The sequence below is a fragment of the Camelus ferus genome, chromosome 32 (assembly GCF_009834535.1).
Source record: "Camelus ferus isolate YT-003-E chromosome 32, BCGSAC_Cfer_1.0, whole genome shotgun sequence".
Taxonomy (NCBI): Eukaryota; Metazoa; Chordata; class Mammalia; order Artiodactyla; family Camelidae; genus Camelus; species Camelus ferus.
In genome coordinates this window covers 8,051,272-8,064,001 of record NC_045727.1, presented here as the reverse complement: position 1 = coordinate 8,064,001, position 12,730 = coordinate 8,051,272, and the positions used below count along the sequence as shown (strand labels likewise).

Sequence of the window (12,730 nt, the reverse complement as noted above, 5' to 3'; positions counted from 1 at the left end):
ACACAGGATGAGAACGGAACAGCATCTGAGTTTTTAGAACACCGTATTCCGGGCCCACTCCTGAGGATGCTGTTAAAATAAAAATAAAAAATAAACCACCTTGAGGGAACATGCATGTTCTAAGAGGCTATACATTTTATCTGGGTGAAGGGACAATTTCACTCATGAAACCCAAGAACACAAGAAAATGAGGACATCAGCAACAATAACATCCTTGAATGTATTCAATTCTCAAGGTGAGGCACGTTTCCTATAGGAAATACTAGAATTTTCCCACAACTCCAAAGAAATCCAATAAATAACTTTACAGCGAGGGGCCCAGGGAGAACAAACGTGGGGACCCACAGGTCCCCAAGCAGCCGCAATGGCAGAGGCACCCAGAGCACTGATGCCTCCGCCAGGTGGCCCACAGTCTTGTCTTGAATGTGAACTGCTGACGTTTTCCAAATGCGTCACAGGACAAGTCCATCTGGTAAACCTGGCGGCCGAGTGAAGCCAAAGAGCACAACACAAGAAGTGGTCAAGGTCAAGTCTTCTCCCCACCACTAGTGAGGGGCTTCAGGCTGCAAGTTCTTGAGCAGCGCATCCTGGCTGGCGGGTCGAGTCCCCCCACCGTTATGCGGGGAAGAGCTCAGGCGGGCTCTCTCCGTAGCAGTACTTTGCTACGGGATCCCTATAGGTGTTCTCGTGCTGCACGCTCTGTTGGCAAAAGGGGAGAGAAGAGCGTGGTGAGAGCGAGCAGGGCAGCGGCCATCAGACATTCCTTGTGGGAGCCGGGCAAGTCCGTCTCCTCCAAATGTCACCAAAAGGTTCCAAGGCACTTCCTGGAACAGAGGTGGATGCTCATCACAGAATGTCAATGAAGGGCATGAAATGGACACAGTCACTGCATAACCATTTCTTTTCATGCACACTAGTGAGTTTTTGGAACAACCTGGCCATGACTGGGACAACTCGAGACAATGAATTTTTCTCAAATTATTTTAAGTCAGATTAAGATCCAACAGGATCTAACAGCTTCAGAGGAATTCTCCTGCAGAGGCGAAGGAGACGCACCTCAAATCGCTTTCGTCAAGTTTTATGTACCTAAGGGATGATATACAAGCCAAATCCCACAGTACCACACAAGCCTCGTTTGGCTAAGCAGACTCAAAGTGGGATTTAACACAGACAATCATCCTCAATGGCTAATTTTTCAGCAATTTGTTTTCATACAAGCAACTTGAGTTTTTGGCTAATCTAGATTAGCCTAAAACCATTAATTAGCCTAAGACCAAGGCTAAACATCTAAACTGTAAGTATTAATCCAGTTTACAGACCATGCAGCCAAATCTTGTCTGTCTTGGGACACTGTTATAAAGGCAAACTGGCAACTGGGAAATTTCTCTTTACAATGAAAAGACAAAGTCAGAAAGTTTAGCACCTTCACTCAAGTTTGGAAATATCCTGGGTTTTATCAGTTAAGGAAAGAAAACACTTGGCCTATTCTAGTATTTCTCAGAATGGGAGAGAGCCTGAATCAGAATGAATCATGTGTTCAGCCTTCCTCCACATTTCCTTTAAAACCCATTCAAATGGAAAGCTCCTCCAGCAAAACAAGACCATCAGGAATTTCTTCATGTTTTCAAATGCTCATTATAATCCCTGAAACATCTACCCAAGCATGCTGAATGCTCTCAGAGCAGACCAGAGACAAAAAGAACAGCATAAAATCAAAAGGTGGACTACATACAGAAGTCTGGCAAAGGATGCAAGAGTTCCAGACAATGACAAATGAGTCAGTTATCTCAGACGGAGCCAGTACAATCTTGGAGACACCATGAATGGACGCCTGTATAACAAACACGTCTGGTGATTTTACAGAGGGAGCTCCAACAACTGACCGATTACAGAAGCTGAGAGCAGAGGACGCAGAGTGATGGAAAGACAAAGACGTTCACACGCTTTCAGCAGCTGGTGCCGGTGCCATGTTTAGTGCCCAAAGAGCCAAGCATTTAATGACAACATGCTAAAAAGAGTTGAGAGCTACAAATTTACCCGAGTTTTTCAACACCCACCTGCCCCATCCCCTTGAATCCTAAAATAAACTGCAACTCTATCCCAGAATAAATTACCACCCACTCTGAACGAGTGGTTGCTGGAAAGCCTTAGTCAAATTTCAGTCAAAGATAGTGGAGAGAACTTCTCTCAGGAATTCGACTATTAAGACTCCAGAGGTGAAAATAATTTCAAGCTTCCACTCAAAATGTAGACAAGCTAATCAAACAGTGGAGATGTAAGGTGGTCAGACCTTGACTTAATATAAATATTTTACATCCCTAACTTGTACAAATCTCACACTTACATTCTAAATACAGGCAGTCCTCCATACCCATGGGTTCTGCCATCTGTGGATTCAACCAGCTAAGGATCAGAAGTATAACCAGAAAGTTCCAAAAAGCAAAACACAGCATTTACATTGTATTGTTATATGTAATCTATAGAGATGATTTAAAGCATCCTGGAGGATGTATGTAGTAGGTTATATGCAAGTATTATGCCATTTTACATAAGGGATTTGAACATTCGGAGATGAGGTCTCAGAACCAATCACCCACGGATACCAAGGGATGACTGTACAATCATTCCACCAAAGCGCCATACAGTTCCATTTAAATCTCGTCTCCATCATCACCCCACCGAAGGCCCCCAGTGCATATTTTTGAGTTTTCTTCTAGACTCTGACCCCTACCTACACATCCCCCAGCTAGAGGCATCACAGCTCCTGACCTGGGATGAGGTTCTGCATTTAGCCAAACATAATTCAAAGTGATCTTCAACTGCCATGAAGAGGTTCTGGAACGCCACGGCTGCCCGGTTGAGGAAGCGCTCCAGGAGAAGTTGCTATGGAAACAAAAGTTAGTACCTGTAATAAATTCCAGACTCAGCAGCACAAGGTAACCTTGGAAATTTCTCCTAAACTAAGAGACTGCTGATACAGGGAAGGGGAGGGGGGAAGAAGGGGGAGAGGTAGAGAAAGAGAGAGGGAGGCTCAAGTGAGCAGGAGGGCTGGTGTCTCATTCATTAGACATCTTACTAGCAAAACAATGGCTCATTCTGCCAAAGTACCACTGGAGTAACCGGGAACCACTTCCTTTCCTGGCAGACAAAGGCTACCTCACAGCAGCCATTTCTGACACCTACAAAGCTCCCTTCTAAGTTCTACTTCCAAAAGAATCTCACATGAAGATCTAGTCCTCATTGTGAAGTGAACGCAGAGAGAACAAAGGAGATGGGGAGCCAGGAGCACCTCTGGTACCTTGCTGGGCTGCAGGCAGCAGGACACGCAGTACTCGTAGGCGCCGCAGCAGCCGTTGGACAAGCAGCCATCACAGCAGTACTGCTTTGTGCCAGGGACGTGGACGTTACAGCAGCCATTCACCAGCAAATCCTTCCTTTCACACACGTAACCTGAAAGTCAGAAACTAGCCTGAGTATAAACCCAGCAGTCCTCCCACCTGTCCACCAGGGGCAATCACGAAGCAGCAATCAAAGTCCTGCACACAAAGAACAGAGAGACGGAGTCCGGAGACAGGGCATCCTAAGGACCACAGGGCCAGGAATCAGGCACAGTGTGATCAGAGCTTGCTTCCTACGAGAGGCAGTTTACAGAAAACATGGACTCCTGTTTTACATGTAGGTTATGCATCCCAATCTATCAAAGACCTTTTAGTCTGCTGCCGTGTGTTTGATTTAATCATCACGTTGCCTGTTTCCTGATCTAACCTATGCAGGCCAATTTTTTCGTCTATGCTTGAAAAACATTCTCTTTCAAACAAAAATCTGAAAAGCGGAAAAAACCAAGGCGTTCATTCCTGAAAGCAAGATCCTTCTAGATTATTAAAAAACAAAAACAAAACCCAAAAAACCCACCACAACTCCACACATACTCTTTACATTTAATACCTTTTAAGTGCTTGCCAGTTACTTAGTAGTTTGAAGGATATTTTTTTAAGAACAAGTAGTCACACCTAACCTTTAAAAACGGACTCAGGCTATAAGTATACATGTCAGAGATTCAGTTAACCCTCAGCACTAGGGAACGCAAGTACTCTAACACCCAAGGAAGAAAAATCCTCCTAACTCCCTCCATCTCTCATAAATCCTCATCCTCCTTCAACCCAGTTCACTCACTCATGCTCAACTGTAAGTAAAGAATCTGCTCACAAAAGCTAAATTTATTGTTCAGAGCTGCTAAAGAGACATTTCTCTACATCCTTCTGGGAGTAGGAAAAATGTAGGAATAAGTCCACGAGGGACACCACTTGGCCCCTGGGACACTGCCAGGTGCACACACAGACCCACAGGTGCACGCACAGGCCCACAGGTGCAGAGCAGCTGTTCCTCACTTCATTCCATTCCAAATGCCCCAGCTTCCTAATCCTCAGAGAATGAGACCTGGTGAAGCATGAGGTTGTTTTCAGAAACTAGTCTGGAAAACAAAGTCTGTGCAAAAGCAGGAGGCACCAGCACAACAGTGGGAGAGAGCGGAAGGGGCCTCTCTTCGCACTGGGGAAACAGGCCTGGGAGAACCAGATTCCAGTTACCTGGGATCATCTTGTCACATTATCTCTGTGTCAGGAAGATGTAAAATATTATGTGATCTAAACTCCACTCGTTGAATTTACCTTTTTGCCCTTTTCTCTTTTCCATATCATAACTGTCAGCATTTCAGGCCTTCTGTTCTTCCCCAGTACAAACTGCCAGTATTTAGCCTTGAAACCACAGGTTTTTCTAACTTCTGGTGAAAGAAAAGTTCATCAAGATTTCTCCTTCTGCATCAAAAATTACTCCTGCAAACATTATTTCCAACAAGGAGTCCTATGAGATCACAACCTCGAGTGAGCTGCCATTGACTAGGAAACTGACTTGTAACTTTTCAAAAGTTTGTAATTCTAATTGGTTTATTTAATAACATGTCACCCTGGCAATATTTGTGATGGTGACATCTGCTTGCAAAAAGGCAAAAATTTCTCCAAGTTTTCTTTATTACACTGCTTACCTCCTCTCCCACATACCTAGAGGTCAAAAAAAACCCAAAAACAACCCTATGGTTCTCAGATTTTTTGATTGGTTCTTGGAACTTTTTACTTAAGTTTGAGAGTCTCTGTCTCACTTGAATTAATCAGGGGGAAATTCTTTTGTTAGCTACAAAAGAAAAAGACAAATTGCCATTCATAACCCAATAGTAAATTTTAAAGTCAAGGCATAAGGTTTCATGTTTTCTATCATACAAACAAAAGTCTGTAAGAAATCAAGCACTGAACTCCAAGTTCAGTCCCAGTCTTAGTCCTAGGTCTGCCCACTGACTGACTAGCTGTGTCATCTTGTGGAAGTAACTTCCTTTCACTGAACTTTATTCTGTTTAAAAAAAAAAAAAAAAGTTATTCACAGTATTATCTGCTTTATCAGGATGATCTTAAAAACAGAGCTTTGCACTGCTGAGTCGCCACTGTATTTTTGTGCAAAATTTTACAGCTCTTCTAACCTAGGTGGGTGGTTTTCCTGGTTCCTGCCTTCAACCGCAAATAATCTCATCTGCTCTGATGCCTTTGAGATCGTTTGGGAAAAGTTTTTTTTTCTTTTTAATTATTTCGCTGGGGATGCAAATTTTTTTTTAAAATTACAACGCGCTATAGTTTCATTTTAAAGATAGCACGTGTCTTCATTTTGTTGGGTTTCATTATGTAGCAATGAAGATTCTAATTCAAGGTTACCTGTATCAATTTCAGTATTGTCATGGTCATAATCCACTTGTTCTGAGACTCTCTGAGAGAGAGTAAAATGTACTCTTGCAAACAAACCATATTATTTGCAAACCACCAGCTGAAAAAAGAAAAACAATCTGTAAAACAATCAGGGAACTCTGATCACCATTTGAATAGCTGACATTAAGGAAAAGTGTTACTCTTGTGGTGTGATAACAGTATCCCACTTATGGTTTATTAAAGAGCCACTGCCATCTTGGGCATGTTCCTGAACCACTTGGCGCCTGTGTCTTCACCTATAAAGTGAGGGCAGCAACACCTACAGCTCACAGGTCTGCTGCAAAAATCAAATGAGATGTTGTTCAAGGAGAGTTTTTACCCAGTGCCCAGCATACAGTGAGAGCTACATTAATGCAGGCTGAGCATTAGTGGGAGTCTCTCCTTGGGGGACCGAGCCAGTCTTAATAGTAAGGTCCAGCAGTTATCTGATCCAAACGCCTCACGCTGCACTTCCTACACACTTTCATACAGACAAAACGAAAGCGAGAAAACTCTGGAAGAAAGCACTAAGTCAAAGAGACTGTTTTTTTTTTTCTTAATTGAGATAGAGCTGATTTACAATATTATATAAATTTCAGGTGACAACACAGCGACTCACGATTTTGAGGTTATATTCCATTTATAATTATAAAATACTGACTATATTTCCTGTGCTATACAATATATCCTTGTAGCTTATTTATTTTATACATAGTAGTTTTTACCTCTTTGTCCTCTACCTCTATAAAAAAGAATGAAATTTTGCCATTTGCAACAACATGGATGTATTTGGAGGGTATTATGCTTAGTAAAATAAGCCAGAAAGAGAAAGACAAATACTTTGATATCATATAATAGCACTTACATGTGGATCTAAAAAAACAAAACTAGCGAATATAACAAAAAGAAACAGACTGATGTTCTAATTGTAACAGTAACACATTTTGAATGTGTTTATAATTCATTTGAGATTGTGCAGTCAGTCAGTCAACAAGCATATTCATTTCCTAAATACCAACACTGTGGATATGACTCAGGTCACCATGCAGGAAAACTGATTATGCTATAGAGTTCACCATCAAGATGAGAAGAAAAGATTGGCAAGATGTGAAAATACTGGGGCTGGGAAGAGACTGGCAGGAAGCAAGCAGCCCAGTAGCTGATGTATGATAAAATGCTAAAACTGTAAGTTATAGGCACCAGAAACTTCAGAGTTACAATGATCAAACCTACTTCTCTGATGTTGAGGGGAACCTTTTTCAGACTGTTTTCCTTAATAGATTATTGCAAGGTATTAAATACAGTTCCCTGGGTTATATAATAAATCCTTGTTGCCTACCTATTTTATATAGAATAGTGTGTGCATTTGTTAATCCTATACTCCTAATTTATCCCTCCTCCATCTGCCTTTCCCCTTTGGTAACCGTAAGTTTGTTTTCTATGTCTGTGAGTCTGTTTCTGTTTTGTAAATAAATTCATTTCTGTCATATTTTTTAAAATGTTCCACATATAAGTGATATCATATGATATTTGTCTTTCTCTGACTTACTTCACTTAGTGTGATATACTCTAGGTCCATCCATGTTGCTGCAAATGGCATTCTTTTATTATTTTTTCATGGCTGAGTAGTATTCCATTGTATAAATATATCATGGCTTCTTTACTCAGTTATCTGTCAATGGACATTTATGTTGCTTCCATGTCTTGGCTACTGTAAACCATGCTGCTATGAACACTGGGGTGCATGTATCTTTTCCAATTAGAATTTCTATCTTTTCTGCCCACAAGTGGGATTGCTGAACCACATGGTAATCCTGTTTTCAGTTTTTCAAGGAACCTCCATACTGTTTTCCATAGTGGTTGCACCAAATTACATTCCCACTCTGATCCTGAGGGGGCCCTTGATGAGTACGACATAAAAGACAAAGTTGTAAGAAATGCTGGAATGGGCAAGAAGGGGAAAGGCAGCATATCAAATCTCTATTTAAAAACCTATGAATAGGCCGCACAGGTGTATTTCATCAATTGCAGCAGAGGAAGGGAGCCAGCCTTACCTAGTTCATCCGTGATGAGGTGCTTCCCCTGAATGGAGTTCCGGCACTGGTTGCTGGGCCGACTGCTGTTGCCCAAGTTAAACTGCACTTTCCATGGAATGGGCTGATCGTGGTCTTGAACCTGGAGGAGATTCCTATCTCTCACTGCCCTCTCCTCCTACAAAGAGACCATAAATGAGAAAGTTAAACTAGCATTTCTTGCATTTTCACCAATTTTGCATAGAAATTACAGTAAAAGGACAGAAACAATTTTAAAAAGCTTGCACAAAAGGAACCTGCCTCCCCTGGTATGAGCTAAGTCTAAGCCAATGTCATCAGAAAACAAAAAAAAGCAAAATAAACCTATAGGAGGAAGTAACCAAATGAGGATTACACTTCAAAATTGGCAAACTAGCAACATGGAGGGACCTGGAGATCATCATATACTAAGTGAAGTAAGCCAGAAAGACAAATACCATATGATATCACTTACATGTGGAATCTAAAAAAAATGACACAAATGAATTTATTTATAAAACAGACATGGACTCACAGACATAGAAAACAAACTTATGGTTACCAGAGGGAAAGGGGGTGGGAAGAGATAAATTAGGAGTTTGAGATCTGCAGATACTAACTACTATATGTAAAATAGATAAACAAGTTTCTACTGTATAGCACAGGGAACTTTATTCAGTATCTTGCAGTAACTTATAATGAAAAAGAACATGAAAAGGAATACATGTATGTACATGTATGACTGAAACATGCTGTACATCAGAAATTGACACACTGTAAACTGACTATACTTCAATTCACTTCAATTAAAAAAACATAAATGAGAAGAAAAAATTAAATAACAAGAACAAAAATATGGCTTGGTATACAATGCAATGGAGTTTTATACGATAGAATAACTCACAAAGCTAAACTACTACAGTACCACAGATCAATTTTCAAGCATGATAGTAAAAATTTTAAGGAAAACAAAAAAAACTGACAAACTTACATAAATGGCCCTTGGATAAAGTGCACATTATAGACCTGTACAAAAGTGTTAATTTTCTGAAAAAAATTGGAGGGAAAAGAGTTTTGAACTTTCTTTCTGATGGCAAATTATTTAACATTTTTTTCACTGAAACAACTACACTGTGTAATAGAATGTAAAATCTGAATACATTTTTAAAATAGAAGAGGAGACTTCAAAGAAACTTTCCACTGTCATTTCTGAAAATTCCCAGACACATCTAGGGCACAAGGTCACTTTCATTTGCGGTGAGGAGTACTTCAGTGGTAAACGTACGGGAACACTGCATTAGAAGGTTGATTTTAGGGACAAGAAGCATGTCAACTTGCAAATTTCTTCTATGAAAAAATACTGAGTATGTGACCCTTAGAATACATCTTTCTTTTCAAAAGACACCCATGCCAGCCAGCCCTTTACCTAGTCACTCAAAGTGAGCAGTTGCTCTAGAGGCAAGAGTTTAGACCGTTTCTCCTAGCCTCCAAGCTTTCCAAATCGCCTTTCGTATACTGAGGAAGGTACCCAAGAGCCAGAAAACATGCCAAGCAGGTAACAGCCATCTTCTGAATTCTCAGCCTACTGTTGGAAAACAAAACAGTGATAAAAGACTCCCACTGAGAGGTTTTTTATAAACTTTAACCATTTTACCATTTTAATTGAGGTCTGTGGCCTTTACCATTAAGAATGATCTGCATTTGTGCCACTGAGCAAAAGGGACTAACCCTGAAAGCTGATAGCAAAGGTTACACTTTAAGACAATGGAAAAGATCTGTAGTCACTAAGATTTCTTTAAGAAAGGAATCTGGGAAGTGTTCTTAATACTTAAGGTGTACATATCCACATGTACTTTGGCACAGCAGACACATTTTTGAGGCCTGTCCTATAGAAACGAGTAAGGACACATCAGGATGTCCACCACAGCACTGCTGATGTGGCAGAAAAACCCGGAACACCAACCACAGGGAAATGACTAGATCAACACTGGTACAACTGTGGCTATTATCAAAAATAATTAGACATGACTGCATTTATCTAGAGCGGTAGTCCTCAAACCTGACTTGCACAGTGGATTACACAAGAACCTTAAATTCTGATCCCTGAGCCCAACCTTAGTCTGAATAAAAATCTCTGTGGATGAGACATGGGAATCAAGATTTTTAAAGCATCCAGATGATTGTAATACTCAGGGCTGCAGACCACTGGTGCATGTCCATAGTAGATCAAGTGAAAAAACAAGTTACCAAATAACATGTATATTATCACACATTATACTACGATAATAATTATATTAATATACACATACATACAGGTTCTTAAGAGCTGAGATAAAGGTATGGAAAGATATACTACAAACCATTAACACGGAAGGGATATAGGTGGTTAGTAACATCTGTCATCATTTTTGGAATAGTTTCACTTTTAATTTAAAATAAAATGATAAAAAACATTAACGATAGGCGACACTGAGTGAGGGATCTACAGGAACTCTGTACTATCCTTGAAATTTTTCTGTAAACCTCTAATTTTTCCAAAATAAAAAGTTTATTTAAAAAAAACCATGATCACCAATATGAAAGACATAAATTGTCCATGATCCCATCACTTAAATAAAGCTATATCTATTTTTGCATATTATCTTCCAGCCTTTGACCCCAGCACTTACACGACAAATTAGGACGCTCCACATTCAGCTCCTCTTGACACTAATTGGATGGTAAACCATTCAAGTACCTACATTATCTTGATAATCGCATTTTCAAGGCTCTATAATAATCCATCATGTTGATGTGCCTTAATTTAGTAAACACATCCTCTACAGATCAATGTGTTAAGCCCATCCCAGGTTTCTGTTATCATAGATAGCACTGCAATAAAAATGTAGAGCTTTTGCTTATTCTCTTGAATAATTTGTGGTAGGAATTATTATTAGAAGTAGAGTCAGTGCTATACAGGGCCAAATAATTTCAAGTTATAGATGCCACTTGTAACATTAGCAGCCTTTCAATAACACTGTGCCGCACCAGTACTGGATTTTGTTCTTTAATTTAATAAAGGTAAGCTTGTTCTTCAAGTTGGCTTTAATTTCTGTTCTGCCCCCTCTCTTTTGTTTCTTTTATAGAGGAGAACTGGCACCAGCAGGAACAGGATGGGTTATACAAAAACAACATCTGTATTCCTCAGCTGGGGCAAGGAGAGGAGTTAAATGCAGAAGCCTGGGGAATACGGGACAAACCACGTAGGTGCACACTGCTTAACTACATGTAAACTCCTGCTCCACTGCTCTGCTGGGACCCACCAGTTAAGGACATAATCAAGCTATAGTGCAAACTAAACTGAGTTTCAAACGCTACACTAGATAAACAACCATAAGGACTATTAAGAGGCTGGTCAAAGTACAGTAAATTGGATCTCATGACAAGATTAAAAGTACTCTTAACATTAATCTCAAACTATCCTGTTATTCTTTCTGAAAGAACACAAGAGTTCATGGACAAGTGCATCCTGGAAGGATTTCTTCCACATAACTGTGTTCCTGCTAAACAGGAAGGCAGTTCTCCCAGCTCTTGAACTTGTTTTCAAACATGAATATTATTCAAGACCTTGCCAAAAGGATTGGGTATGAGTTGTACAACCAGAAAAGATACAAGACATTGTGTAAGACATCATGGCAAACGTAATGAATTAGCACATGGTCGCTTGTCTGAAGGTCCAGTCTTGCAAGGGTGAGGTGAAGGGGCACTGAGGGGACTCCTTCGCTGGACAAGTGAAACTTCCCCAAACTGGGCCACCTACCCTATTAGGTTGTCTCAATTTTAAGCTCACCTTCCCAATATGTGTGTATGTGTGTCTATTTTTCATTCAAGATTCATTCAAAAGTTATCAAGTTCTAACAATGTGTTAAGGATATGGAGACAAAGGTAGGTGGGTTCTCTGTTCTCAGAGAGCCTCCAGAGCAGCTCACACAGAGATATGCACAGAAATCAGTGCAATCAACCACAGCCAAAGTCCACACAGGCTATACGGGGATACAGAGAAAAAAGAGAAAACAAAGAAGAGAAAACAAAAAACAAAACAAAAACAAGAACTTTCTTCATAAACTGCAAGGAGCTACAGAAATTTTTATTACTCGTGTATATTACTCAACCTGATTTTAAAAGGAGTATTTTAATAACTGTTCTATTTTTCAAGGGTTATCATAAGAGTCAAATGAGATAAATGTCTCATGTTAGTAAAGCACTTAAACACAAGGCATTGTCATTAAAAGATCTGCTCATGATTCTCAAAAGAGAAGAAAAAAAAGGGACAAAGGCCAGAGGGAATCCCAAATGTCTAATATTTGTGGAATGGCTAAATACAGCCTGAACATGGAAAATTTTAGTTATAAAAAATTAAACTTAAAAAAAGCTTTTAAAGATGGGGAAAAATGCATGAATGTTAAGCGAAGAAACAGTATGCCCCAATTATATTTTTAAAATATGAAAAATGAAGAAAGAAAGTATGCCCAAATATCATCAGTGAATCCCTCTGGTTAGTGAGATTAAGGATAATTGTTTTCCTCCTCTACCCTGTGCCATACTCCTCAAACTTTATGAAAGGTATATATACCTTGGTGGTCAGTGAAAAAGAGAACAACAAAAAACATTAGCAACTTTTTCTTATGATTTATTACACTTTAGACAGTGTCTAACTTGGCACCAATTTACATACTTAATTACTTTAAAGCCAAAGATGTTAATATATTTTCAAGGAGTTACACAAATAGCCCTGAGACTTTCAGGAACTACACCACTTGAACAAGTATGAGACTGGTTATTTACATGAGAGGACCTCTAAGGACCCTTTTGACTCCAGGGTTGGGATTTCTCTAATCTCAGCTCAAATGCCCC

General features: G+C 39.8%; 1 protein-coding gene across 7 annotated transcripts in view; it reads right to left on the bottom strand.

Moving 5' to 3' along the window:
- Positions 1-12,730, bottom strand: part of C32H12orf49 (chromosome 32 C12orf49 homolog) — a 317,095-nt gene that overhangs the window by 300,320 nt on the left and 4,045 nt on the right. For 5 of the 7 annotated variants that reach the window (XR_004316676.1, XR_004316679.1, XR_004316680.1 and 2 more), the window contains exons 2-4: positions 7,841-7,997; positions 3,299-3,450; positions 2,770-2,883 (exon numbers count right to left, since the gene is read on the bottom strand). Coding sequence is in view for 2 of the 7 variants with exons in the window: in XM_032471690.1 (XP_032327581.1) it covers positions 663-824; positions 2,770-2,883; positions 3,299-3,450; positions 7,841-7,997 (585 nt within the window). In the remaining 5 variants the exon portion in view is untranslated. Of the gene's footprint in view, positions 1-117; positions 825-2,769; positions 2,884-3,298; positions 3,451-7,840; positions 7,998-12,730 lie in introns of those variants that run through there. The other 2 variants (XM_032471691.1, XM_032471690.1) reach the window with 2 other exon arrangements.